The sequence below is a fragment of the Penicillium concentricum genome (assembly GCF_028827145.1).
Source record: "Penicillium concentricum strain IBT 3081 chromosome Unknown utg000001l_segment0_segment0, whole genome shotgun sequence".
Classification (NCBI taxonomy): Eukaryota; Fungi; Ascomycota; class Eurotiomycetes; order Eurotiales; family Aspergillaceae; genus Penicillium; species Penicillium concentricum.
The window spans coordinates 6,862,309-6,886,451 of record NW_026622754.1 but is presented as its reverse complement, the minus strand read 5'-3'; the positions used below and the strand labels follow the sequence as shown (position 1 = coordinate 6,886,451).

At 49.0% G+C, this 24,143-nt stretch overlaps 8 protein-coding genes across 8 annotated transcripts; 5 read left to right on the top strand and 3 right to left on the bottom strand.

Moving 5' to 3' along the window:
- Positions 1-52: 52 nt before the first annotated feature.
- N7517_002652 (aldehyde dehydrogenase family protein) lies at positions 53-1,770 on the top strand (the record flags this gene model as incomplete). Its single annotated transcript, XM_056720382.1, has 3 exons — positions 53-276; positions 331-530; positions 590-1,770. 3 exons carry the CDS (start codon positions 53-55, stop codon positions 1,768-1,770), a joined length of 1,605 nt encoding a protein of 534 aa, XP_056584517.1.
- Positions 1,771-3,355: 1,585 nt separating this feature from the next.
- Positions 3,356-4,589, top strand: N7517_002651 (SMP-30/gluconolactonase/LRE family protein; the record flags this gene model as incomplete). The annotated part of the gene is made up of 4 exons (XM_056720381.1): positions 3,356-3,388; positions 3,569-3,729; positions 3,812-3,934; positions 4,004-4,589. The coding sequence occupies 4 exons, from the start codon at positions 3,356-3,358 to the stop codon at positions 4,587-4,589; spliced, it is 903 nt and encodes a 300-aa protein (XP_056584516.1).
- Positions 4,590-7,809: 3,220 nt separating this feature from the next.
- Positions 7,810-9,258, top strand: N7517_002650 (uncharacterized protein; the record flags this gene model as incomplete). The annotated part of the gene is made up of 1 exon (XM_056720380.1): positions 7,810-9,258. The coding sequence occupies one exon, from the start codon at positions 7,810-7,812 to the stop codon at positions 9,256-9,258; it is 1,449 nt and encodes a 482-aa protein (XP_056584515.1).
- Positions 9,259-10,209: 951 nt separating this feature from the next.
- On the top strand, positions 10,210-13,433 carry N7517_002649 (fungal specific transcription factor domain-containing protein; the record flags this gene model as incomplete). The annotated part of the gene is made up of 6 exons (XM_056720379.1): positions 10,210-10,240; positions 10,294-10,967; positions 11,637-11,757; positions 11,814-11,843; positions 11,910-12,325; positions 12,387-13,433. 6 exons carry the CDS (start codon positions 10,210-10,212, stop codon positions 13,431-13,433), a joined length of 2,319 nt encoding a protein of 772 aa, XP_056584514.1.
- A 223-nt stretch (positions 13,434-13,656) lies between these two features.
- N7517_002648 (Zn(II)2Cys6 transcription factor) lies at positions 13,657-15,984 on the top strand (the record flags this gene model as incomplete). Its single annotated transcript, XM_056720378.1, has 3 exons — positions 13,657-13,737; positions 13,795-15,862; positions 15,920-15,984. The coding sequence occupies 3 exons, from the start codon at positions 13,657-13,659 to the stop codon at positions 15,982-15,984; spliced, it is 2,214 nt and encodes a 737-aa protein (XP_056584513.1).
- Positions 15,985-17,160: 1,176 nt separating this feature from the next.
- On the bottom strand, positions 17,161-17,913 carry N7517_002647 (GPI anchored serine-threonine rich family protein; the record flags this gene model as incomplete). The annotated part of the gene is made up of 1 exon (XM_056720377.1): positions 17,161-17,913. The coding sequence occupies one exon, from the start codon at positions 17,911-17,913 to the stop codon at positions 17,161-17,163; it is 753 nt and encodes a 250-aa protein (XP_056584512.1).
- A 2,129-nt stretch (positions 17,914-20,042) lies between these two features.
- On the bottom strand, positions 20,043-21,689 carry N7517_002646 (aldehyde dehydrogenase; the record flags this gene model as incomplete). The annotated part of the gene is made up of 4 exons (XM_056720376.1): positions 20,043-20,187; positions 20,259-20,701; positions 20,760-21,153; positions 21,232-21,689. The coding sequence occupies 4 exons, from the start codon at positions 21,687-21,689 to the stop codon at positions 20,043-20,045; spliced, it is 1,440 nt and encodes a 479-aa protein (XP_056584511.1).
- A 581-nt stretch (positions 21,690-22,270) lies between these two features.
- N7517_002645 (protoglobin family protein) lies at positions 22,271-23,295 on the bottom strand (the record flags this gene model as incomplete). The annotated part of the gene is made up of 3 exons (XM_056720375.1): positions 22,271-22,754; positions 22,852-23,125; positions 23,181-23,295. The coding sequence occupies 3 exons, from the start codon at positions 23,293-23,295 to the stop codon at positions 22,271-22,273; spliced, it is 873 nt and encodes a 290-aa protein (XP_056584510.1).
- Between the last annotated feature and the right edge of the window lie 848 nt (positions 23,296-24,143).

Below are 24,143 nucleotides of genomic sequence, written 5' to 3'. Positions count from 1 at the left end.
CAGGACCTCTCCTATATTATTCCTCTCTCTCTCTCTCTCTCTCTCTCTCTCCATGTTCCGTATTCACCTGCGCAGTCTGTACAAAGCTCCATCGAATCTCACTCGCTTCATCACCCCGCATCGCACATTCCACAGCTCCCCCTTCGTCATGTCCGACATCTCCGTGCAATTAACTGCCCCGAATGGGCGCAGCTACACCCAGCCCATCGGTCTCTTCATTAATAATGAGTTTGTGGCTGCTAAATCTGGCGAGAAGTTCGCCACTGTGAACCCTTCGTATGTGCCTCTGAAGTGTCTTGTTGGACTGTGATGAGCTGACCGAATATCTAGCAATGAAACTGAGATTACGTCAGTGTATGCTGCCGGTGAGGAGGATATTGATATTGCTGTCAAGGCCGCTCGCAAGGCTCTCAAGGATCCCTCCTGGAAGCTACTGCCGGCTACTGATCGTGGTCTCTTGATGCTCAAGTTGGCCGACTTAATTGAGCAGCACAAGGAGACACTGGCCACCATTGAGACCTGGGATAATGGTGAGTAATATGGGAGATGATTGAGTATCAACGAATATAAGAACTAACATATATTGTAGGCAAGCCGTATCAGGTCTCTTTGAATGACGATCTTGGTGAAGTCACCAACACTCTCCGTTACTATGCGGGCTGGGCCGACAAGGTGTATGGTCAGACTATTGGCACCACCCCAGCTAAATTCGCATACACCCTCCGCCAGCCTATTGGTGTTGTTGGCCAGATTATTCCTTGGAACTTCCCTCTGGCGATGGCAGCATGGAAGCTGGGCCCTGCGCTTGCGTGCGGTAACACGATCGTTCTCAAGCCTGCCGAGCAAACCCCGCTCAGCATTTTGTACTTGGCTGGTCTTATCAAAGAGGCCGGTTTCCCACCGGGTGTTATTAACGTTGTTAACGGTCATGGCCGTGTTGCTGGTGGTGCGTTGGTGAACCACCCCGGCGTCGATAAGGTCGCCTTCACTGGTTCCACCCTTACCGGCCGCGAGATCATGAAGATGGCCGCAGGCACTTTGAAGAACGTCACCCTTGAGACTGGCGGTAAGTCGCCACTGGTTGTCTTCCAGGATGCGGACCTCGAGCAGGCCGCCAAGTGGGCACACATTGGCATCATGTACAACCAGGGTCAGGTCTGCACTGCGACATCGCGCATCCTTGTACACGAATCTGTATATGACAAGTTCGTTGAGCTCTTCAAGGAGGTTGTCCGTACCACCAGCAAGGTCGGCGACCCCTTCTCTGACGACACCTTCCAGGGCCCTCAGGTCACCAAGGCCCAGTACGAGCGCGTGCTTGAATACATTGAGGCCGGCAAGGCTGAGGGCGCGACACTCGCTTCTGGCGGTGTGCCGCACAAGAACGTCGGTGATGGCCGTGGCTTCTTCATCGAGCCTACGATCTTCACCAACGTCAAGGACTCGATGCGCATCTACCGCGAGGAGGTGTTCGGTCCCTTCGTTGCTATCGCCAGCTTCTCTACCGAGGACGAGGCCGTCACCCGTGCTAACGACACCACATACGGCCTTGGTGCTGCAGTCTTCACTCGGGATATTGAGCGCGCCCACCGTGTTGCCTCCGATATCGAGGCCGGTATGGTCTGGATCAACAGCAGCAATGACAGTGACTTCCGCGTGCCGTTCGGTGGTGTCAAGCAGAGCGGTATCGGTCGCGAGCTCGGCGAAGCTGGCTTGGACGCGTACTCGCAGGTCAAGGCGGTCCACGTCAACATGGGCACCAAGTTGTAAGCTGTTTATATTAATGAGAAAATGGGTGATCTCTTGTAACTAAGTTGACCTATGTTTAATGACCGAACCTTGTTCACCTCATCTCTGCAAATCACTGCAAATATTGTATATGTATTTGATGCTTCTATATTATACATGTCTCTGCCGTTTCACCTATAGATCCCAATTCGCCAAAGATCATCTCGATGCATCGCCTCCACTTCTCGCTCTCGCTCAGATATCCACATTCACGAAGACCGCAAAAAAAGAAAAAAAAGGAAAAACGGAAACCTCAAACTCTCCAGTGGGGGGCACAGTCCAGGTCAAATCACTCGAAATGGTAGATCAGGCCTTGCTGCAGTGACGTGACAGTCAATAATTGCCGCCCTCATACCCGCCAATTGAAAATTGTCCCATAAAAAAAAAAAGGGAACGAAAAAAAACCCCAACTCCGGGCTCTATGTCCATCACCGTATATTCATGTCAAAGACCCGAACACAATTGATGCCCAACTTCTTCTCTCCACAGCTACGATGACTGCAGGGCTTATCTGCATGCAAGCCTTACCAGTACCATATGGGGGAGGGTGCATTTGAGCTTTGAGCCGTTCCGTTGAAGCTAATTGGCTAGCCGTGCACGAAACACGTTCATAGTTTTTCAGGCTTGATCATTATTCCTATTACGGAGTACATGTCTTTGATTCTCTTTAAATTGGAACTGATTTATCCATTCAATTCCCACATATCTTCGTGCATGATCCATCACTTAATCAAGGTGATACAACCTTGGAAGTCGGCTGCAGGCACATTCTCGCACATGCATGTCAAAATTGCAAAGTCTTTATTTTTACTATTGGCGCCCGATTTTCGAGTCAGGCAGGAAAATCGGACTGCTATTTGAACTCCGGGATTGGTAGTCAAGAGTAAGTCCAGGTTCCAGGTTCCATGTCTTAGCACCAGCACAGGAATCTCTTGCATCTGCATGCAGAGTCGGTCATGTGAAAAGCCACTGGAAGGTGATATGTACTTTGGTGAGAATTATTTGGGCCTGAACTCTAGTTTGCCGGCTAGCTGCACGAATTGATGCAGAGTGGAAAGTTTACGCATACGGAGCACCTCCGTACGGAGGGCTCCGTAGTTCATGGGGATTTCAGACTCAACTATGTGATGATTCGCATTGCAGGCACGGGATTCCTGCAGGAGATTCAATAGCGCATGGGATTGAAGAGTCTGTTTTTATTCAATTGCCGAATGGACTTGGGATCCTTGTTGTCCTATGAGTTCGTGAAAAAAAAAAAAAAATGAAAATGACAGTATCTACGAGATTACAAAGGTACATGATACATACTAGTAAAGGTACCCCAGCCAAAGTGGGATAGCCCTCGTGGGGGTGTCTTGGCATCTCCCACTTCTCTCATCTTTCGACACCGTAATTCCCTCTTCAATATAAATCTGTGGACAATATACGGACAGACGGAGCACCAGTGATCCCGACAGTTGACATTCCGTGATCGGCTAGAATTCAAGAAGTCAACCATTGCGAGCCTAACATCTCTCTCACCCCTCTTCTCAGTTCTCAAATAGCGGTGTCCACTCTACCGATCGGCATGTCTGAAATTCAGAGGTGGACGGTCACTGAGGTTAGTATTTCATGCTATTCGACATCTTCTGATTCGCTTAATCTTTTTATTTCCTTTTTTTTTTTTGACTCTGGTTTCTCGTGTCGGTCAGATGTGACGATTATTTTGTCCCGAGCCTGTCAGAGCACAGGGGAAAAAAGAAAAAGAAAAAGAAAGGCCAATCACAGCTAACTCCATCAGCCGTACCTTGACATTCCAGGAACACTCCTCGAAGGCCCCTTTTACGACGTGGCTAAGAATGAATTCCGTTTCGTGGATATCTGGGACCAGAAACTATATCGACTCGATCTGGCAAAAGGGTCTGACTCATTGACGGTCATTGATACCGATGCCTCTCTTGGGTGGGTTCTCAATTCCCGAAATTAAATTATTTCGCTGACGGGTCACCACGTGGACTTTTAGCGTGACCGCTAATATTGCCAGGTCCAATCAATTGATTGTTGGGGCCAAATATGGATTTGCTCGGCTGGACCAAACCACCGGGAAGCTCTCCTATATCCACGATACCCGTGAGCTTTGGGGAGAGGATGGAGAGAAGGCAGAGAGGTAAGCATTAGAAGGGAAAAAAAAGACATACGCATATAACTAAAGAACGCCGACTAACCCAATTTGTAGGATGCGTTTCAATGATGGCGCAGTCGATAGCCACGGACGATTTTGGGCCGGAGCTATGAACGACCCGAAAATCAAGAAGCCAGAAGCAGAAGGCGTTCTATTCAGACTAGACCCAGACCAGACGGTGCACCACATGTTGGCAGCGGTGACAATCCCTAACGGGATCGGGTGGAACCTAACCGACGACGTGATGTACCTGACTGATTCGCCAACAGGCAAGATCTTTGCCTTTGACTTCGATGCGTCCACTGGTGCCATCAGCAATCGTCGAGTTCACTTCGATATCGGCAATGCACTAGAGCCCGATGGCTTCGCTATTGATGTCGAAGGCTGCATCTGGACCGCTGTCTACGGCGGCGGAAAGGTCTTGCGCATTTCCCCGGCCGGAAAGATTATCGGTCAGATCGATCTCCCGACCCGCAACGTGACCTGTCCAGCCTTTATCGGCACTGAGTTGTTTATCACTACCGCCAAGGATGATCGTGATGATGACCAGCTGCCACAGTCGGTTAGGTATGGGGGCCGGGTTTTCAGAGTTGATGTTGGGGTCCGTGGAGTGCCCAAGAATGAGTTTCAGTTTCAGTAAGGTCTGATGGATTTGTGTGCATACATTCTTGGACAGTACATTACACAGAGTACTCGGTACATACAACAAACATAGCACAAACTGCCGGGAGTACATGCTTAGTTCGATTCTTGGTCTATTCTTATTCTTCGTACTTTTGCCTGCATCCACAACGCAACCTACATGTGCGTACGGAGTACGGAGTAGAGAAGGATCAATGGTGCATCACTAGTACATTGCATTTCCCGCACCGAAATTTGAGTCAAAAGGCGGTCATGGTCCCAAAGTACCAAAGGACGCAGTCCCGAAATCCGGATATACAGTGCAAACTTGAGTGTAGATGATCAGCAAACGGGCGAGCACGCCGGGGTCCGCGCTGTCATTTTCCGGCCACCTGGGTCAAGGTAGCCTCAGCCCACGCAAGGGACAAAATCCAGGTAGGCTAGGGTTAGAGAGGTTTATAGATCGAATCAGGTTCTGCATATCGATCTCACATCATGTCGACCATATATAATCTATATACGGAGTACAATGTAGAGCTTAGTTTCCCTGATTTCCGTCCGATTTGAAACCGGGCTGAAGTTCGAGGCCAAGGAACGCGTGGGTAGGTCTAGCACTGCCACTTCTTTTTTTTTTTTTTTTTTTTTTTTTTTGGATCTGCCCTGCAGAGCGCAGGCACGGAGTGATAGGTGGTGTGTTTCAATGTGCTTATATGCTTTTGTGCTTTTCCGAGGACTAGGTATGTGGGTTCGAGGGAAGATCTACGGTACCTGTCAAGCGGGGGATATTCGGGTGATCTAGATTAGACAAAGCTATTCTTTTACATTTCTTTATAGGAAAATGCGGTTGCAGCGGACACGAGATAATCGGAAATCGGTGAACAGGCTGGAAGTAGAAAAGGGGAAGAGTATCCACTTGAAGTTAACGATAAATTAATTGAAAAAGAAAAAAAGCACCCAGTGATCGATGAATCCATTCTATCGGATATCTTTTTAGCTTCTCCGTTTCTGCATAATTCAAATAGTCCGATGACACGCAGGAGTTCGGGAATACCTAAAACTACATAACAACCTAGATGGGAAGGGAGTTTGAGATTGCAAGCCACTAGAGAGAAAGCTCGAAAAAAAGACATGCACAATAAACGAAATAAAGAATCCGCTTCCAAATTCTCTAGACTAATATTCTAGCCCCCAATTCAACCAGTCAAAATCACCGGATCTATCAGACCGCAATTGTCTTTTCATCATGTCCGATGATTCGCTCAAAAAAAGGAAAAAGAAAATATATAGCGGGTACTCTGCTGCAATAGACTGACAGCTCCCGTTCAAACTCTGTCGGAAGCGACCTTGGGATTTGTGCATGACAGCAAAAGAAGATCTATCGCAAGCCTACTTACCCACACAAGTACAGACTATCCAGATCAGGAACCGGAGATCGTGAAACATTTCCGACAATGCCGCAACGTCTGAGGATCAAGAAAATACTAGTCAAATGCCAAGAACGCGCTTCAGCTGCATCAACTCGCCTGTATTTTCACGTTTTGTTTACCCCCCTCCACTTGCTACACTAAAGCGATCTCCGCTGCTTATTTGAGGATTCCCACGCGGACTCATTATCCCATCTCGGACAAGCTTGAGAGGGCCCGGAAACAGAGCTATCCACATCATGCATCTCACATCATGAGGCTAGGGGAAACCGGACCCCTTTCCGCTTGGTCCGATCGTGGAGCATCAAATCCAAGCTTGTGATAGAGAGAAAGTTGTCACCTGGTTACTTGGTTGCTGTTGACTTGTTTATTTACCTTTGACTCGAATGACATCACCCCGGGTTTAGATGTCACACGAATGAATTTTGGGGTGAACGAAGCGTTAAGTTGATTTTTGGATCTAACTTCGACTTTATTGACTATGTTACTAATGACGTCAAATCAAGTTATAGACTCGTAAAGGTGTCAAAGCCCTTAGCCGAGGAACTGCCTAGTTAACGGTCAACGGTAACGGGCCCCTTTTGCCGGGACATGATGCACAACATATTCTCAATTAAACCTTTGGTAAATTAGAGAGAGACCTTTACTTCTCTTTCTTCATGTTCTATATCGAAATTAAATATACTTCAAGGTTTCCCCAACCAAACTCTCGGAAATTGACAGGACCATGGCTAGGCTTCAGGCAACCTTGGAACCTTGGAACTATTGGGAGATTGCCTATACCCGAGTGGGTATAGATCAGATATAGTTCGGCGTCACATTTCATGCCAATACATCACCTAAAAGGAACCTTGGAACTTTCTGGATTCCACCTTCTTACCCACTTCAAACCTTCCGAGCTTGACTCTTTACGGGAAATCAAAATAGAAAAAAAGAAAAAAAAAAAAAAAGAAAGAAAGAAAGAAAGCCAGACTCCACCTGTCCCTGTCCATGTCCATGGTGACGGCGCACACTTGCAGCTCCCGATGATTCGTGCTGTGCATGACGATCGCTTTCCCCGGGTACTTTGTAAGGGTATTCTCTATAGCTGTTAAAATAGGGGGCTAATATCAGTCATGTACAATATTGGACATATTGGACATATTGGATATATTCTATATCTACTTCGTACTTCTATTTCTGTTATTTCTTTTCTTTTTTTTTCCCCTTTCTAATTTACTAAATAAATACTAAAAACTTAATAAAAAATATACCTAAATAAATAAATAAAAATAAAATAAAATAAAAAAAGAAGCCCAATACTCCGGGGGTAGACTAGGGCGGTCTCCATAGGAGATCCTGCCCAACTATCCGCCAGACTGGGTCGGACAGAGAGACAACTAAGTTGTCTTGGAGCCATCCAGACCAGGTGATGGATCATTCTCTCACCGCTGCTATTCAATTCTTAAGCTTGTCGCCCCCATTTTCTAATTTCTGACTTGACTTTCCTCTAGCTCTTTTACGACCCTCGGATCTTTTCCGTTTCTTAGCTTTCCTAGCTTTTTCTAGCTTCCTTAGCTTATATTATCTCTCCTCGGTCCTCAATTGAGAATCGAGTTTCATTGTTCTATATATCTCTTCATCGTGGCTGCCTTAGGTATCAGTGTGTTGAACGCACCATATTCAGGCTCACATTCATCCCATTTGTCACTTTACTCAGATCGGTATCCATCGCCTGCACCCTCCCTCTCTCACCCTCGAGAACACAGCGACGAGGAGAGAGGGGGGTTTCGGTCATGCCCTAACTCCCGCCCCATCGTGGGAGATTTGGCTTCTATGTCGCAGGATTCTCGACGTGCAGGTTCATTGTCCAGAGATGTGACTCAAGATGACCGTGCCAGTGACAATGACCGTGCATTTACAAGCCGAAATCCTGCCCGCCGGCCACCTCAACGACCTCGACCCCAGTCATGGCATCCATATGGACCCGTGGAGCCGCCACTGGAATCCATGTCATCGCGACCCATTGGGGTTCATTCCATCTTGAACCACCCACAGGCAGCGGCTGATCTGACCACACTCAGCCGTGAGCCGCTGAGCCTACCGGGTCCATCTTCCTCCCCTCGCCCCCAAGGGACTTCCCCGATCCGCTCAGGATATCCATTGGTCTCGCAGCCGTTATCTCCTAGGCCCCATTCACGGCCTTTGATGAATCCAGCATCGCCTTCGGCACGGTTTGTTGGCGGGGGCGGCAGGGCTTCTGGTCAGTCAAGTGTCGCACAGTCACCGCTAGTTCCTCACGAGACTTTGATGGGCCCACGCCTACCCGTCACTAGTTCACCTCTGCCTATAGAGACGGGTCTACGCCCTATAGCATCTCTCACTGGCACTCAGGCTCTGACTTCGCTGCATTCTCGACGAACAAGTGCAGGCCCGGGGCCTCTCACCAACCCGAACTCCCAAGAAACAAGTCCTAGCACGCCTCATTCAACTTTCAGTCCCTTTGGCCGTGTATCCCCAGCAGCGACCAGCGTCTCCCTCCCACAAAGCACCGCATCATATCCCACTGCGCCTCCATATATGACAATGGACCCTCTGACTCGACCCATACCCGCAACAAAAGGCCCCAGACGCCAACCTGAACAAGCCCCCTCCCGAGCCGGAACACCACAGGCCAGCCCCCTCCCAGTGGGCATGATACCGTGCGTACTAGACATGCGATCTGGATCCTCCAGCCAAGCCGAAAAGCGCAAAGCCAACAGCGACGCATCACGACGGTTCCGAAATCGGAAGCGCAACGAAATGCAACTCGAGCAGCGTCTCACCGCACAACAGGATGAGATCCAGCGCGGCGTAGAAACAGTCCGTCGCCAGAGCGAGGAGCTCCGCTCCCTCATCCAGCAACGAGACCACTACCGCTCCGAGCGAGATTTCTACCGTGACCATATCGGCCGCACAATGTCCCTAAGCGCCTTACCCCCAAGACCTTCTTCTCCACGCTCCGCTCAACCAAGTCTCCTCCCCGCATCAGAACCGGGCACCACGGCGTGGTCGGGCGCTGATGCTGCCCGATCCGCTTCAGGCACGCAGCCGACTTCGGCGGGTCCGCCACAGGGAAGAATGCTCGATGCAGTTCAGTCTCAACCTGGTTGGCCTGCAAGTCCTCCGTATTCTTCGACCCCCATCGCACCCGCCGGACGGGCGGTTGCTGGCCCGCCTTCCGGGTCACCGTCCGTTACTGGAGGCCCGCTTCCTCCACTGCAAGGACCATGGTCACGTCCTTGACGCGTGTTTGCCGGCTGAATCAAAAGACAACTATCATTTCGTTCTCTCTTGTCATTTGCTCCTTTCACTTACACTCTTAATCCCCTCCCTCTCTTGTGTATGCTGCTGCTACCAGAGACAAACAAGCGGTCACTGGCATGGCCGCTCGCAGTTAGTCTATACTCCTTTAGTGGCGTGGCACAAAAAGTGCCTCTTCCTTTAGGCTGGGTGTGTATAACTATCGATCTGCATTTCTTCCTGGCCTCAAAAGACTCGTCGGGTTCTGCAAAAGTGAAATCTATACTTTTCTGTCCTCGCTGTCATTATATTAGCCTTACTTCGTCCATCCTGTCTCTCTTTGATTTTCTCGCTCTTTTTGTGTATGGATTACACAGCGATGATACCTCCATTGGCGATGTATTGAGTCATCATTCTTGTTTTAAATTGGAAAATATAAGATCTATTTTGAACAGAAATTCTATGCCTCATATGAAAGCCAGCTAATTCTCGTAATTCCCTGAATATCATGAGGCTCAATCTGTCCGTACTAAGACAATACTCGGATCCCGAAGTCTCAAAAAGCTTAGCCTGCAATGTAACTCTGAGACATACAATATTTAGAAGTGATTGGTTGACCGTTGATAGACCCAGCGATGCAGGGCAAGGTGTCACAGAATTCATATGACATCATAAATATCTTTTTGGTGCTGTGTAGAAGGTAGGATTCGTACTTCTCGGGCTTTCACTTCTCGGGCTTTGGCTTAACACCGACAGAAAGCCCCGCGGTGATAGAGGGCTTATATCCGACTTGGAACGTCAGATCTCTCTTAAATAGTTATATCAGGAGCAACTGAGATGAATATAGTATTTTAAAAGCTGTACTCACAGTAAAGTAGGATTACCCGTGACTCGACTCAATCCCATCTGTTTACCAGCCCCTTTCCCACATCCCAACCAAGCAACTGCGACGGCATGTCTCAACAAACCATCATTCTCATCACAGGTAGGCCATGAACAAAAAGCCAACCCCCAGTCCCAGAGACTAACTCTACCCAGGCGCGAATTCAGGAGTGGGCTACGCAACCGCCCAAACTCTAGCCTCGCACCCAAACCACCATGTGATAATGGCCTGCCGTGACCTCCAAAAGGGCCAACAAGCCCTATCGGAACTCCAAAGCAAAGATCTCAAGGGAACACTATCCCTACTCCAACTGAACGTGGAAGACGACACCTCCATAACCCAAGCCGTCAACACCGTCAACAACCAATTCAACCGACTCGACATCCTAGTCAACAACGCCGGCTCAGCGGCACCCAACAGCACCGGCCGCGCGAGAATGAACCTGATCTTCTCGACAAACGTGATCGGCGCAACTATGGTCGCAGAGGCTTTCACGCCCCTCCTCCTCAAATCAGAGAAACCCTATGTGATCCAGATCTCCAGTAGTCTGGGCTCAATGAGTATGGCAACTGATCCCAGTAGCGAATCTTATCCGGTGCCTTGGGATGACTACCGCACGAGCAAGGCGGCGCTGAATATGATGACTGTTCAGATGCATAAGCGGTTGCAGAGTCATGGTGTGCGGGTTTTTGCGTTCTGTCCTGGTCTTGTGAGGTCGAATTTGAGGGGCGTCGATGAGGCTGCTGTTAGTGCGCGTGGAATGGCTGGGGATCCGTTGGAGTCTGCTAGGGGGATTTTGGGGATTGTACTTGGGGAGAGGGATGGGGAGGTTGGTGGGTTTATTAATAAGGATGGTCAGTTGCCTTGGTAGATGGTAGATGGTGAATTGGATGGATTCTTTTGAAAAAGCTTGTAAATAGCTTTGAACAACAATTTAAAGAATTGAACTATCAAAGATTGAAGTTGTTTCTGGGGTAGATCAAATTGATAGAACAATATGATTGGCTGCGGAAGTTCCGGTGGGAAGCCCCTGGAGTTCCGGTGGAAGTTCCCGAATGGTCAACTTGTCCGGTGGAAGATGATCGTCCACTCACCGCAATTTCTAAGCAACTTGAAAGGTCTAGACTAGAAAATTGGGATCAGGAACAACCAATTATCACCAATTATCACCGAAGATTTCCTCGGATCCTCAAAAATGCGGGGCCCCGACTTTCCCCACGGATGACGCGGATGTTTCTCGCACCTTCATATTAAGAGCAGTCCTCCAAATACAAGTTGGGCGAAGACATCTGGAAGGAACATTGAAACAAGTAACTCCAACGACTATCAGAGTGTATCAACAGTCAAAGCTCCAGTACGAAATCAATCTCCAGTGCACGTGTCTGCCGAAGTCAATCGAGTTGCTCTCACTGTCGGTGCCTCCAAGAATCAAGGTAATTACCCCGAGTTCCAAGAGAGGAACTACCTATGGATACTGCCCTAACGCTAATCCCTTTAGCAGCAGACCAAGGAACCGGAGTCCGTGCCGATGGATCTACCGCCTTCTCTTAGTGGGCTTCTCGAGGCCTTTTCCAATGCCGAGGATGTAGATCGGCTGGAACGAGGCGGGGATGATCTAGGTACGACACATGTGCCAAGCATACCCCAATCTCCGCATCATCGCTGACATTGTCAGGTCCCTTTGCGCAGTTTGTCGCATCAGGGAGTAAGCCGATATCTGACCAACCACATATGACCTTGACACGCAATGTACCACAGACATATCCCTTAGACAGTTATCTTACGACGATAAATGAGCTTCTCTCGCCGCAGACCCCGGATCTTATTCCGGGGGAGCACAATCAGCCCTTCGAACTGCAGCGAAGTTTCCAAGCCCCGCTTCCGAATATCTCTGAAGAAAGTAAAGGATATCTACATTTGAAAGGAGCTCTCAGAATAGTGACCATTGAACTTCGGAATGAGTTGCTTGGGGCTTATATCAAATATGTGCATCCTCTCTTGCCTGTCATTGATTTGCAATGGTTCTTATTCAATGTCATGGTCGAGGATGAATCCCAATTTCCAAGTCCGCTTCTTCATCAAGCTGTCATGTTGGCTGGGAGTGCATTTATTGAGCAGGAAGCTGCCATCAAAGCTGGGTTCTCGTCACGGAAAGCATTGCGAAGAACATTATTTGCGCGAGCTAAGGTGAGATATCTGGGGACAGAATCCATGACAAGTTTGAGACTAATTTTGCTCCTATCATCAGCTTCTTTATGAATTTGAGACCGAGCCCAACGCATACACCCAGATCCAAGCTTTGCTACTCATGATGCAGTGGCATGGAAGTGGAGGTGGCCACAAAACCCCAACATACTGGTTCGATCTCGCCTATTCGACAGCAGAGCGCGTCGGTCTCCTTGCGAGTTTAGAAACAGGTAGTTTTTCACACAAGCACAGACTGTGGTGGTGTCTCTATGTGCGCGACCGCATTCTCTCCCTCGGCTTCCGTCGACCACTACGAATCCCAAACAGCGATGTCACAATGTCGCTGCTAGAGGCTACGAAATACTATTCCTCTGAGCCATACCATGAACTCGTGCTGGTTATGCTGGGTGAAGCATCAGCCATGCTCAACTGGGAAAACCAAGAGCGAATGATGCTTCTGTTCATCCAGGAGATTAAGCTTGCTCATTGCGTGGGCGTCATCATCAATCTTCTTTACCAAGATGCTTGGTCGCCGTCGCCGTCGGGAGACTGTGAATACTCCATGGTACCCAAGTCAAATATCTCACAGGCTGCCATAACGGGATGCGAACAGCTTCTGAAAACCTGGATTCAGAATCTCCCTGCCCCGGCACATTACTACTCCCCGTCACTCTTGCATCATTGCCATACAGAGTCTCCGGAGATCGTTCTTCTCGTGCATCAGGCTTTCCTGTATCTCCTCCATCTCACTGCGATGTCCATACTCTGCCAAGCTGCGTCGTGCGGAGGAGATGGTCTCAAGACCACTATAGCCTCGGAAATGAGAGGCTTGACTTTGCAGGTCAATGAGACTCTCAATGAGCTGCATGACTGCAGGATGCTTCATTTTCTCCCTGGAAGCACTATTACTATATTGATTATTATTCTTGAGGCAAGCCTTCCTGATCTGAAGGTTTCGGATGATATTGTGAGGATGCAGGCCATGTCGAACTTGTACACCTGTGAGGAAGCGGCTGGGCATTTACTACAAACATATCCCGCGGCCGAGATTGTTCTCTCACAGGCGCAAAATGCTCGTGGACATCTCTTGGGGTTGATCGCAACTTGATACAATTAAAAGCATTTAGTTATTTTAGCGTACAATGAAACATGAATCCAATCAAGATACTATTTCCTGTATTCATATACGCTTAGGGCGAACGCTAAATTCGGTTCCCCGCGGTTATTCGGCCTCGAAATTGCGGGGACCCCAGTTGTGATCTCCAGTTACACCCGTAGACAGACCTTGCATATTTCGATTTGGCATGATTGGTTAAAGCACTACTATACTCATGGAGGAAGATAATGATCTGTTGCAAAAATCACTTCGCACATCACGAGCATGTGACAGATGTCGTCGCCAGAAACTCAAGGTAGATATCCCTTCACGACCCTGATTGGGAACTATGGTTCTGACAACATTTGTGTAGTGCGACAGCTCACGCCCTTGTGTGCTCTGTAATCGTGCTGGACATAAATGCGAGACGTCGCAGCGCACAGCGAAACGGGCCCGCAGACAAAATTCAGGGGGCAGAGATCTGCATGTGCATTCTGGAGTACACAAAACAATCGCACCAGCAACACACAAAAATTCCCACTCCTTCCATGGCGCTGGAGGGGTCGGAATACCTTCTACCAGAGATGATTTAGCATCTCATCCAGAACGCTCTCCGAAAGAACCGCAGTCTGGTGCTAATGCGTCCGCAATCGACTTCGCTAGACGAGTCTTCAATGAGGAAGAAGCCGGTCGGACTCTGACCGGTGCATCAATCCCTGGTGATACGGGAGATCCTACATTGGACAATTCATTATGGCATTTGACAGAGGTAGAGCTTCCCCCAGAAGCCGTGATGTTAGCCATGATTGACGCCTATTTCGACCGAATGCAATGGTTCATCTTGATGCTCCACGAACCCTCATTTCGACAGACTGCACGCAGAATAATATCCCAGACTTCATGGAGACGTCAAGATCTCAGTCCTACCATGGCTGTCCTGGCCGTGGCTATGATTGGGCTGCATTCTGTGCTACCAGATCAGAGATGGCCTGGACACGCATTGTTGCGAGAACATTCCGTTGACGGGGAGAAGCTGATGCATGGTTTGACCAATGAGCTCCGACGGAATCTTCTCGATATCTCAATCGACTGTCAAATTGAAGCTGTTCAGGTCTGTTTCTTGGTGTCATCCTATTATGTCTATCATAGTTCGCCGAGTATTGCGTGGACTGTCTCTGGTATGGCTGTGAGGTCTGCCTATGCCCTCCATCTTTATACAAAATCAGCCCAATATGAAAGTCCAGTTGTGGATGAGATTCGCTCGCGCTGTTGGAATCATGCTATTGTCAGCGACACATTCGCGTCTATCATCTATGGACGACCTTCCTCTATTGATACTGGACTTGTTGCTTTGCATTCGCTGAGAGACACGGATGACCTGGCCATTGATCCACTTCTACTGAAAAACGAATTGATATCTGGCGACGGAATGCCAACAACGACAGCTGGCTTTTTCGCTATGAAATCTGAAATCTACAACATCATTCGACACATTCTTTCGCGGTTTCGTCGTCTGCAATTAAGAAAAGAGACGATAGAAGAGGACCTACTGGCAATTGCAGAAGCCGCACAAGACTCAGAGGAACAATTAGTCTCCTGGCGAAAAAGGGTTCCTCGATTGTTCGATTTCGAGTTTTGGAGCTGTGACAATCGCCTAGAGCAGTTCCAACAACAAATCGAAGGGTTACCGCAACGTACTAAATATCAAGCAGAAACGATCATCTTGCAGGCGGCTACTCTCCAATTGACATACGATGGAGCTCTGATACAAGCCTGTCGACCATTACTCGAGCAGAAAATTACCAGTTCCTGCTCGCGTTTGGTGGTAGACGCAATCCACGAGTCATTAAGAGTAGCCACTGCAGCTGCACTGCGAATATCTCGCATTCCGGTCCTCCGGTTCAAGCACCATTTCGCCGAATCCTTCGCTTCTCTACAACAATTTACCGCAGGAGTCATCCTTTGCATTTTGCCAACTAGCCAGCCTTTTACTACAGCCGCGCACGAGGCCAAGGCTGGAATCATGCGTATCATTCATGCTAGCGCAGCTTTTGGGCCACATAATCGCATCGCCAAGCAGACCGCACAGCTTCTGACAGAGTTGCTGAAAGTAACTATCGAGCGAGAGATGTCTGGTGCCTTGAGAGGGGGACTCGAAACAAATATTCCCAGGGAAATGTCTGAGAGGGGTGCCATTCAGAGTGTACAACAGTCCCGGATAGACCATACTGGGAGCCATTCGCCGTCCTCGCGAGACGTCTTCCGTGATCATCCTCCAATGTCAACAATTCACGCACCACAACCTCCAGACACACCCCAATCAATACAAGACCATGGTAGGGTAAATGAAGGACCAGTCCAAGCACCCGTCGAACCGTCTGAATACCCGTCCGCGAATATCTTCGAACAACTTGACGATACATTCGGTGCCTTTGGTGAACGTGAGTGGAGCCGAAGTTCGAGCTAATAATAATAGGACCTAGCTAACGTGTTGGTAGTTATGTTCAATCTGATACCTGACGACCAAAGTAGTGCTTGGAATTGGGGACGTACGGTCCCATAGTGGAGAATCAGAGCTGTATGAACGGAAGGAATCGATCTAATACCTGGTCTGCATGATTGAGGGTTAGGAGGGCTAAGAGGACTAGTATAGCCGCGAGGAAATGGTTCAAAAAGGCGATAAATAAAAGGAGAAAGAAGGTGAAAATGAGACAGGAGAAGAGGGTTTCTTGTTCCATAGTGGATTGTTATGGTGTTAGAGAGACTTGGCTATTACAAGTGCTATGTTTGTATGGAGAACGGCCGAGGAAGTGCTCTATACAGTCCTTAGAATTGATAGCAAAGGGAGAATGACAGACTAGTTGCTATAGATATCTTGAAGGGGGAGTTCGACATTAACTACAGCCTCTGGGAGATGGCACCGAAAATGCTACACTACATCAAACAGTCTCTGGACGGTAGCAATTTCAATCATTGACTGCATGGCGCGATAGTCTATTTATATGATGTCACCCAAGACAATTATTTGACTGGTATAGTTTGTCCTAAACATACTCTAGGTAACCTGTAAGGCAAAGTGACAAATATATCGCATCCCCAAGTGCAATCAGTTTGCACTTTGTTTGCTATTTTTTTGGTGTACTGAGACGTAGGCGTTTGCCCACCTGCGCAACTGCTGCCTAGGTGTTTGCTCGGTGTTTGCCAGACCTCTCTTTACCTCAATTTTGCCCAATTCTGTCTCTCTATGAAGCTACACCGATATTTACATGGCAATGAGGTGTCTCCGTCTTACCAAGTCCATCGACCGCAGTATCTTCTTTCCACGGGTAGATAGTGCTAGGTGTGGCCGTATAATCACGGATGTCTGGGTGCCTGAGGCTACAGATGATTTAAGGTTCTGAGGCTGCAGCCTCAACTGTAGTTAGCTACAAATCTACGAGTCTATACGGGTAAAAACCCAGCCCATGCCCCAGAATCCAGCAAACTACAAGTTAGGAAGAAACATAAGGACATGAACTTCACATTACACAAGCATAGCTGAGAGGGATGCGGGAATATAGCACACAAGAAGAAAAACATGGTATGAGATGCAGAAACTCAGCCGAAAGACAGAATCCAAAAGGCCCATATCAAGATATCGATAAAAAATTAAGCCTTATGAAAACAACAAAATATTATTTCCGGCTTGCAGTAGAAAGAAAATGCCGTCGGCACGCGATTCCATTTGAAGAGAATGCGCTTAGAGGGCGAAAGCAGCGACAACACCGGCCATGACGGCACCAACGCTGATGGCGTTGCGACCAGCGCCGTTGAAGACGGGGGACGAAGCCGAAGGGGTAGCGGAGGTGGTGCTGGTAGGAGCGACGCTGGTGGTGAGAGGGATGGAGGTCCAGGGGCGGCTGGAAGGAGGACCGACGGGGGAGACACCGGTCTTGGTGAACTGAGGGGCGGAGGTGGTGGTGGCAGCAGCAGTAGTCTCGGTCTCGGGGCAGATAGTGGTGGTGATCACGGTGCTCTCAACGACGGTGGCCGAGGCGGAGGTAGTAACCTTAGAGGTGGCGGCCTCGGTCTCGGTGGCCTTGGTGGTGGAGCTGGAAGCGGACTCGGAGCCAGGAGCGGCGGAGATACCGAACTGGGTGGAGTACTGGTACTGGCCGGTACCCTCGACGACGAGGAGCAGACCGTAGTGGGTGACGTCGGCCTCGAGATCAGAGCCAGGGGTCCACTTGAACTCTCCGCTGTTGGGGATGGACTCGGCGAGAGTCTTGAGGGGGAGGACGTTGGTGGTGGGACCGCGCAGGAGGATCAGAGAGACGGGGCCGACGGTGGAAGGAGTCCACTTGATGGTGTAGGTCTTTCCCTCGGGGACGATCTCGTTCAGACCAGGAGAGGTGATGGCATTGCCGGAGGGATCCTTGGTGTAGTCAGGAGTGGTGGCGGCAGCAGTCAAGGCCACGAGGGCGGAGAAAACGGTAGCGATGGAGAAACGCATGTTGATTGAATGTCGAGAGTGACAACGAATGACTGTAGTGGGAAATAAAGAATGGCTATCGTTGAAAAACGAAAAAAAAAAAGGATTGTAAAGAGTGGACTGAAAAGAGAGGAATAATAAAGGAAGAAGAAGGGCGAGGCTAAGTACACTTCAAGGATGTAGGTACCTCCAGGGTGGGTCTACACTAAACCAAGTCAACAGACCAAACGCGCAGACCAACCATATCTCGTCCTCATTTCCTCGGCTACTTTCTACTTTTTGAATTTAAGCTAAATGTGGCTTTGACTTGATCCCTGTAATACTTGTAAGTACCGAGTACTCTATACGAATTATACCCATCACACCCTGCCATAAGCTCTATAAGTAATTGAATGTGACAGTTTCATGCAATTATGATCTTGTCCTCGTGGGGCATGCGGGTCGGCTGTGGCTCAGGTGTTATTGTAATATAACGCTAGGCTGTGTGTTACAAGTCAAGTAATAATCATAATGGACAGGCACCGATTTTGATTGGTGGGCGATCCGGAAGTTAATTTTATTCCTAATAACGGTTGACCCTTTAATGTAGAGAATGTCCCAAGTAAGATTAAAATGTCACTTTACTAGGGACGGGAGAAAATAATTGAATAAAAATGGGAATGCAGACATGGCCTAGAAGGCGAAAAGGTGACCATGGATGTTTTCAAGGTTGTTTACCTTAAGCCTTCTAAGATTTTCCCATACCGTGGACCCGTGGAACTCTTGGCCCCAAAAGCTAATCCGAGGATTACCCATGGTACCCATGGTAGCCTCTTGGACCATTCTAGTATTGTACGGAGCACTCCGTAGATAGATTCACATATGAGGTTATATATGAAATACATATGAAATTATGTAGAACTATATATAACTCACCTCATTTACGCCACTCGCGTCTACATTGCAAAAGAGGAATATACGAAAGCGACGGGAGATTGCAAGATTACGCCCCTCAAGCCCAGGCCCTGTACGGGCGTCATACAGGTACTGTACTAAACAAAGCCCTCACTGCAGCCGCACAGGGCGTTTGGCCATGCAGGTACCTACCATGTGTCTTTCCACGGGGCAAACAGGATTTCAAACCTAACCTGCAGGGGGGTAGATTCTGATGTTCACTGATATTCATGACTATGACTTATCGCGACTATCATCAAGCTCCACAAAGGTCCGTGACCATAGGGCAGTATCAAATTCGCCGATCCCACCGGTTCGTCGGGGGCATTGTGTTGTCTATGGGAAAGATCAACAGCCTGATATTCAGGGGGGTCAGAGTTTACCAGCATATATGGAGTACGATGTATATCATAGCAGTATCCTATGTTGTTTGCATATTGTAACCGCTCATTTCTTACGGTGTAGAGGTAAGACATGTAAAATGAGAATAAAAAAATAAAAAACAAAGAATGGATTTTGTCTCACCCGGCGGTTTGCGTGATTTGCTACGGGCCCTGTGCCTGAATTTAGGGTGGGACTTCTGTTCAGCGCCTTCGCCGCCACTATTGGGGTTCAAATGTTTCTTTATCGGGTCTCAAGGCTGAAATTCCACTAAACGACATTTATTCATAGTTTCAAGCCATTTGTTTGTTACGAAATTGTATTTTTAGATTTAATCTGGGAAAAAACAGGCAGGTCACATGACCTTCAGCCTCACGGCCCAAGTGAGAACAGGCCTACGGAGGCTCCGTACCAGGAAAAAAAAAAAGTAGTGAAAATACCAAAATATGCTGTATAGCCGTATACTATGTAGCCTTGGCAGTCCGATGCAACACAAACCACACATCACATGGGGTCGCGAGTCATTCAACCCGTCTATACGATACGGAGTATAAGCCGGGCATCCGGATCGCATCCTCATGTAGCACCTCTAGGCGACGTCCGAAGGCCCCGTCATTGGCTGAATTGTCTGCAAGGTTTAGACCAAAGCCAACTAAGCCCCAAATTGGCTCCAAACAAGCCCAGAACAAGCCCCAACCAAGCCCTGTCAATACAACTAGGGAAACCGTCGCCCGTGGCGGCCCAATGCCGGGGGCTAAACGCAAATGGGGCCAAACCAAGTCTACACCTATGCACCAATGTACTGGTAAAATATGTACCTGTGAGTCTAGTCACCTCTACTCCTGCCAAGTAACAGTCTTAGTCTGGAGGAATTCGTCGTATCCAGAAATTCCTCCGAAGCGACCAAAGCCGCTGCTCTTCCATCCTCCGTGAGGGAGGACAGTCTCGTCGTGTACCGTCATAGAATTGATGTGCACGGCACTAGAAAGAGAAACACGTTAGCCTCCGATCCCCACCCATATGTGATCTGTATCCGGAACTCAAAAACCCACCCAGACTCAATTTGTTTGGCCACCCGCAGCCCGCGGAACAGGTTGTTGGTGTACAGAGCCGCAGTCAGGCCGTATTCGGTGTCATTGGCCAGTGCAATGGCTTCGTCCTCGGTGTCCACCACTATGAGAGACACGGTTGGGCCAAACGACTCGGTCGCGTAAATGTCCATTTCCTTGGTGACGCCATCAAGGACGATCGGCCGCATGCCCGTGTTAATGGGCTCGCTTGCATCGGCAGCGCCAAACAGCAGCTTAGCTCCGCGAGACACAGCGTCTGCCACAAGCTTCTTGTTCTTGGTGACGGCCGCACTGTTAACCAGGACCAGCGCGGGCGCATCCTTGCCGAACAACTTTTCAGTTGTCTCAGCAAACTTCTGCCGGAACTCGTCTGCGATCGAGCGCTGCACGACAATCCGCTCGGTCGACATGCAGATTTGACCGGACTATGTATCGTTTGTCAGTAAGTGATATCCTTGTCTCAATCGAATCGGCACTACGTACGTGCATAAAGGAGCCAATGGCACAGTTCATGGCAGCCTTGTCCAAGTCCGCATCGTCAAAGACAATTGCAGACGCCTTGCCGCCAAGCTCGAGCAGTACAGGCTTGATGTATTTACCTGCGGTAGAGGCGATGATCGAGCCCACCAGTGTACTACCGGTGAAGTTGACCTTGCGCACAGCCTTGTGGGCGATCAGCGCATTAGTGACAGCCGGGGCGTCGGAGGGCTGGTGGAAGATAACGTTCAGACATCCGGCGGGAAGACCAGCCTGGCGGAAGATGTCGCCCAGAGCCCAGAAACACTTGGGTGAGAGCTCGGATCCCTTGAGCACGACGGTGTTTCCAGCCGCAAGAGGGAGCGCAACAGCGCGCGTACCCAGAATGAAAGGAGCATTCCTGTGAATCAATTAAAAAAGAGTCCCAAGCCAGCTGATAAATTGCAGTATATGTCACAGATCGGATCTGGAAGCTTACCATGGCGCAATTGACAGAATTACTCCGTACGGCTCCTTGTATACGATGGCTCCTGCGCCTCCCTCCCCGCTGACATTCGGCACAACACCCTCGATCGAGGATATCCGGGCTGCGAAGTCCTTGATGAAGAGCACACCCATATTGAAGGTGAACTCGGAGAAAGGCCGGCCGGCGCCGGTCTCCTCGCGCTGGTACTGGATCAATTCCTCCTTGCGCGAGGCCATAATGTCGGCGGCCTTCAGCAGGATGTCGCGGCGGTCGTTTGCCTTGGTCTTGCTCCATGCGGGGAAGGCAGCCTGGGCAGCATCGACTGCGCGGTTGGCATCGTCGACTGACACACCGGCGCAATAGCCACTCAGCTCGCCAGTCGCGGGGGCGTGGACCTCGAATTTGATATCGGTCTCAATGGACTCATTATTGATCAAAAGCGGAGTGGTCACCACCTTCGATTGTGTCATTGTGAATGTTTTGGTGAGTTGAAGAATGTTAATACGGATATCTCCTTAACATGGAGAAAGACAAGTCTATTTGGAGGGGCTGAGTTGATTTAATAGGAGCTCTGGTCCTCTGATCTTAACCAAATAGAGTGGCGGGGGGGGGGGGTGGTGGGGACACAAAGGGGGTGGTAGACTTTGATATGTAGCTCACTGTTTTACCGAATTGGGAGTTCTCTGTATATCGGTTAGTTATATCCGAAGGGGCTATGCAATACTTCAACTATCTCCGTCTTGGCTGCGGATATAAGATGCTGAAACCTTCTTCAACTACCTTGAATAACAGCCGGCCTCGGAAGTTGTGGGGGAAGAAAAAGATGACAAAGCCGGAAGCATTTCGCCGAGATGAAGACGAGAATCAGATGCCAAGAGGCCAAAAGGTCAATTTCAAGATCTTTTTGTATTATTCCAACACTGTCTATGCCACAATAAAAGGTATCTCCAAAAAACCCAGACTTCCAGAGCCCAGCCCTATCACCGTAATCCATAACCCCTAGCGCCAGAAAGATGCAAACTGTGACCCGCACAATAATACAGGGAGCCCCTCAATTGGCCCAAATCTTCGTCTCAGTCGAATTACTAGCTTTGCCCATTTCCGCGAAAGGACACACCGACACCTTAGATGAATTTGACGCGTTTCCAATCGTCGACGGCGCCGCACTGTCGATAGAAGGCGCAATACCGCTAGAGATACTGGACCGGTCATCCTCGGTTGAGCTACCGGAGCTGCTACCAAGCATGCGCTTGTTGCCGAGGTATCCCTCCTGATCTTCAGCGTAGCTGGCAAAGTCAGACATCTCGTCCGCGAACTCATCGCCGTCGCTCGAGTGGTACCGGGCAAAGAGATCGTTCTGGATCCAGAGGATCTTGTTGACGGCGCGCACGAGAGCAATCTTGCGTCGCAGCGACAGGTGCGGGTGCGACATCATCGCTTCAATCCAGATGTCTTGGATGTATCCCATGCATGCGCCGATGTGGATATACTCGATGTTGAGTGGTGACCGGCGGACTTGTCCGCTGTGCATCATGCTGTGTTACAAAACCCCTCGTTAGCGTGTTGCACAAGCACGGAGAATTAATCCCAGGGACGGGGATCCGGAAATGGAAACGTGGAGTGTGAGCTTACCCAACCTTGTTCAAGTACCGCCAGAAGTCCATTGTGGTAGGGTCTTGGCATAGACGCGTCAGGTACCAGCGCAGGAACATCTTGCGTCGCTTGATTTTGGGAGTCTCGTCGTGGAGGTAATCTTCATCGGGCTCGGTCTCGTCGACTGTTGTCCGTGTGTGGAAGGCCCGGGATGTGATGTCGTATTGAAGAAGCTTTTTATATACGAGGTTGACCACTGCCGGGATCAACTGCTTGATGTATTTGTTGCCGGTCAACAGTGCTTCGATATCACCTGGGCAAATGTCAGTGGCTGTGACTCATGAGAAGGGTTTATGGTAAGAGCTTACTTGAGTTGAAGTCAAGGAAGTGATGGAGGTACTTGATTCGCTCTTCCAAGCTTGTGTAGAGCAGCTTGCGGTCGACATGCATTGGCTGCGCAGCCGATGCCGTACTGTAGTCCATGCTTCTAGTGTTGATACCTTGCGGTATAAAATCTATCTTGAGAACAGTATCTTTTTTGAAAGGGTAGAAAAAGAAAAAGTATGGAAAGGAGATCGGAAACCAAGTAGAGAGAAGATAAAACTGGGGCAGCCTCGTGGCAAGTTGGCGGATCGAGTATTTATACCATGGATGCGCGATACCCGTTTTATTTCTCCGTTCACCGTTCTTCTACTCCGTATATTGAAATGCTCCACGATTAGATTGGAAGCCACCAAACTGTAAAACATGTCCCCTTCGGGATCCGCTCTAGTCAATCCTGGAACCAGCTGGTCCGTGACTCCTACCTAGGAAAGCGATCTTACCCGGAAATATGGGAGCACAGTAATATCAAGCCGAGGTTTTCCTTGAAGATTTCATTTTAATAAGCAAGTAAAGTGCCCATGGTCGAATCAGACCATGAGATGATTTTAGTCAAAAAACTAAAGTGGAGTGACCATCTAGACATGTGGTGTGGGCTGATCCCTGTAATCTCCAAGCTAAGGAAAAAAATAATAAAGCCAAGGACGGCAGGGTCCATAGTTGCCATCCCGTCAGACTCGGCAACTTGAAACAAGCAAGCCAGAAAGGTGAAGAATACTGCAACTAACAGGCAACAGGCACGTGGACTTGCTGTCAGACCGTTCATCGATGTCAGCCCAGCATATGTACGATCAGATGGCGTTTTTTAGATGCTGGGCATAGAGCACTAAGATCACACATGTAGAAATTCCGTGAACCATTGCCCGTGCTAACGCAAATTAATTAAATTGAAATGGATCTTTCGGCATTTGCATCACAGTCTAGCTCACTGGCTGCGGACTCTCGGAACT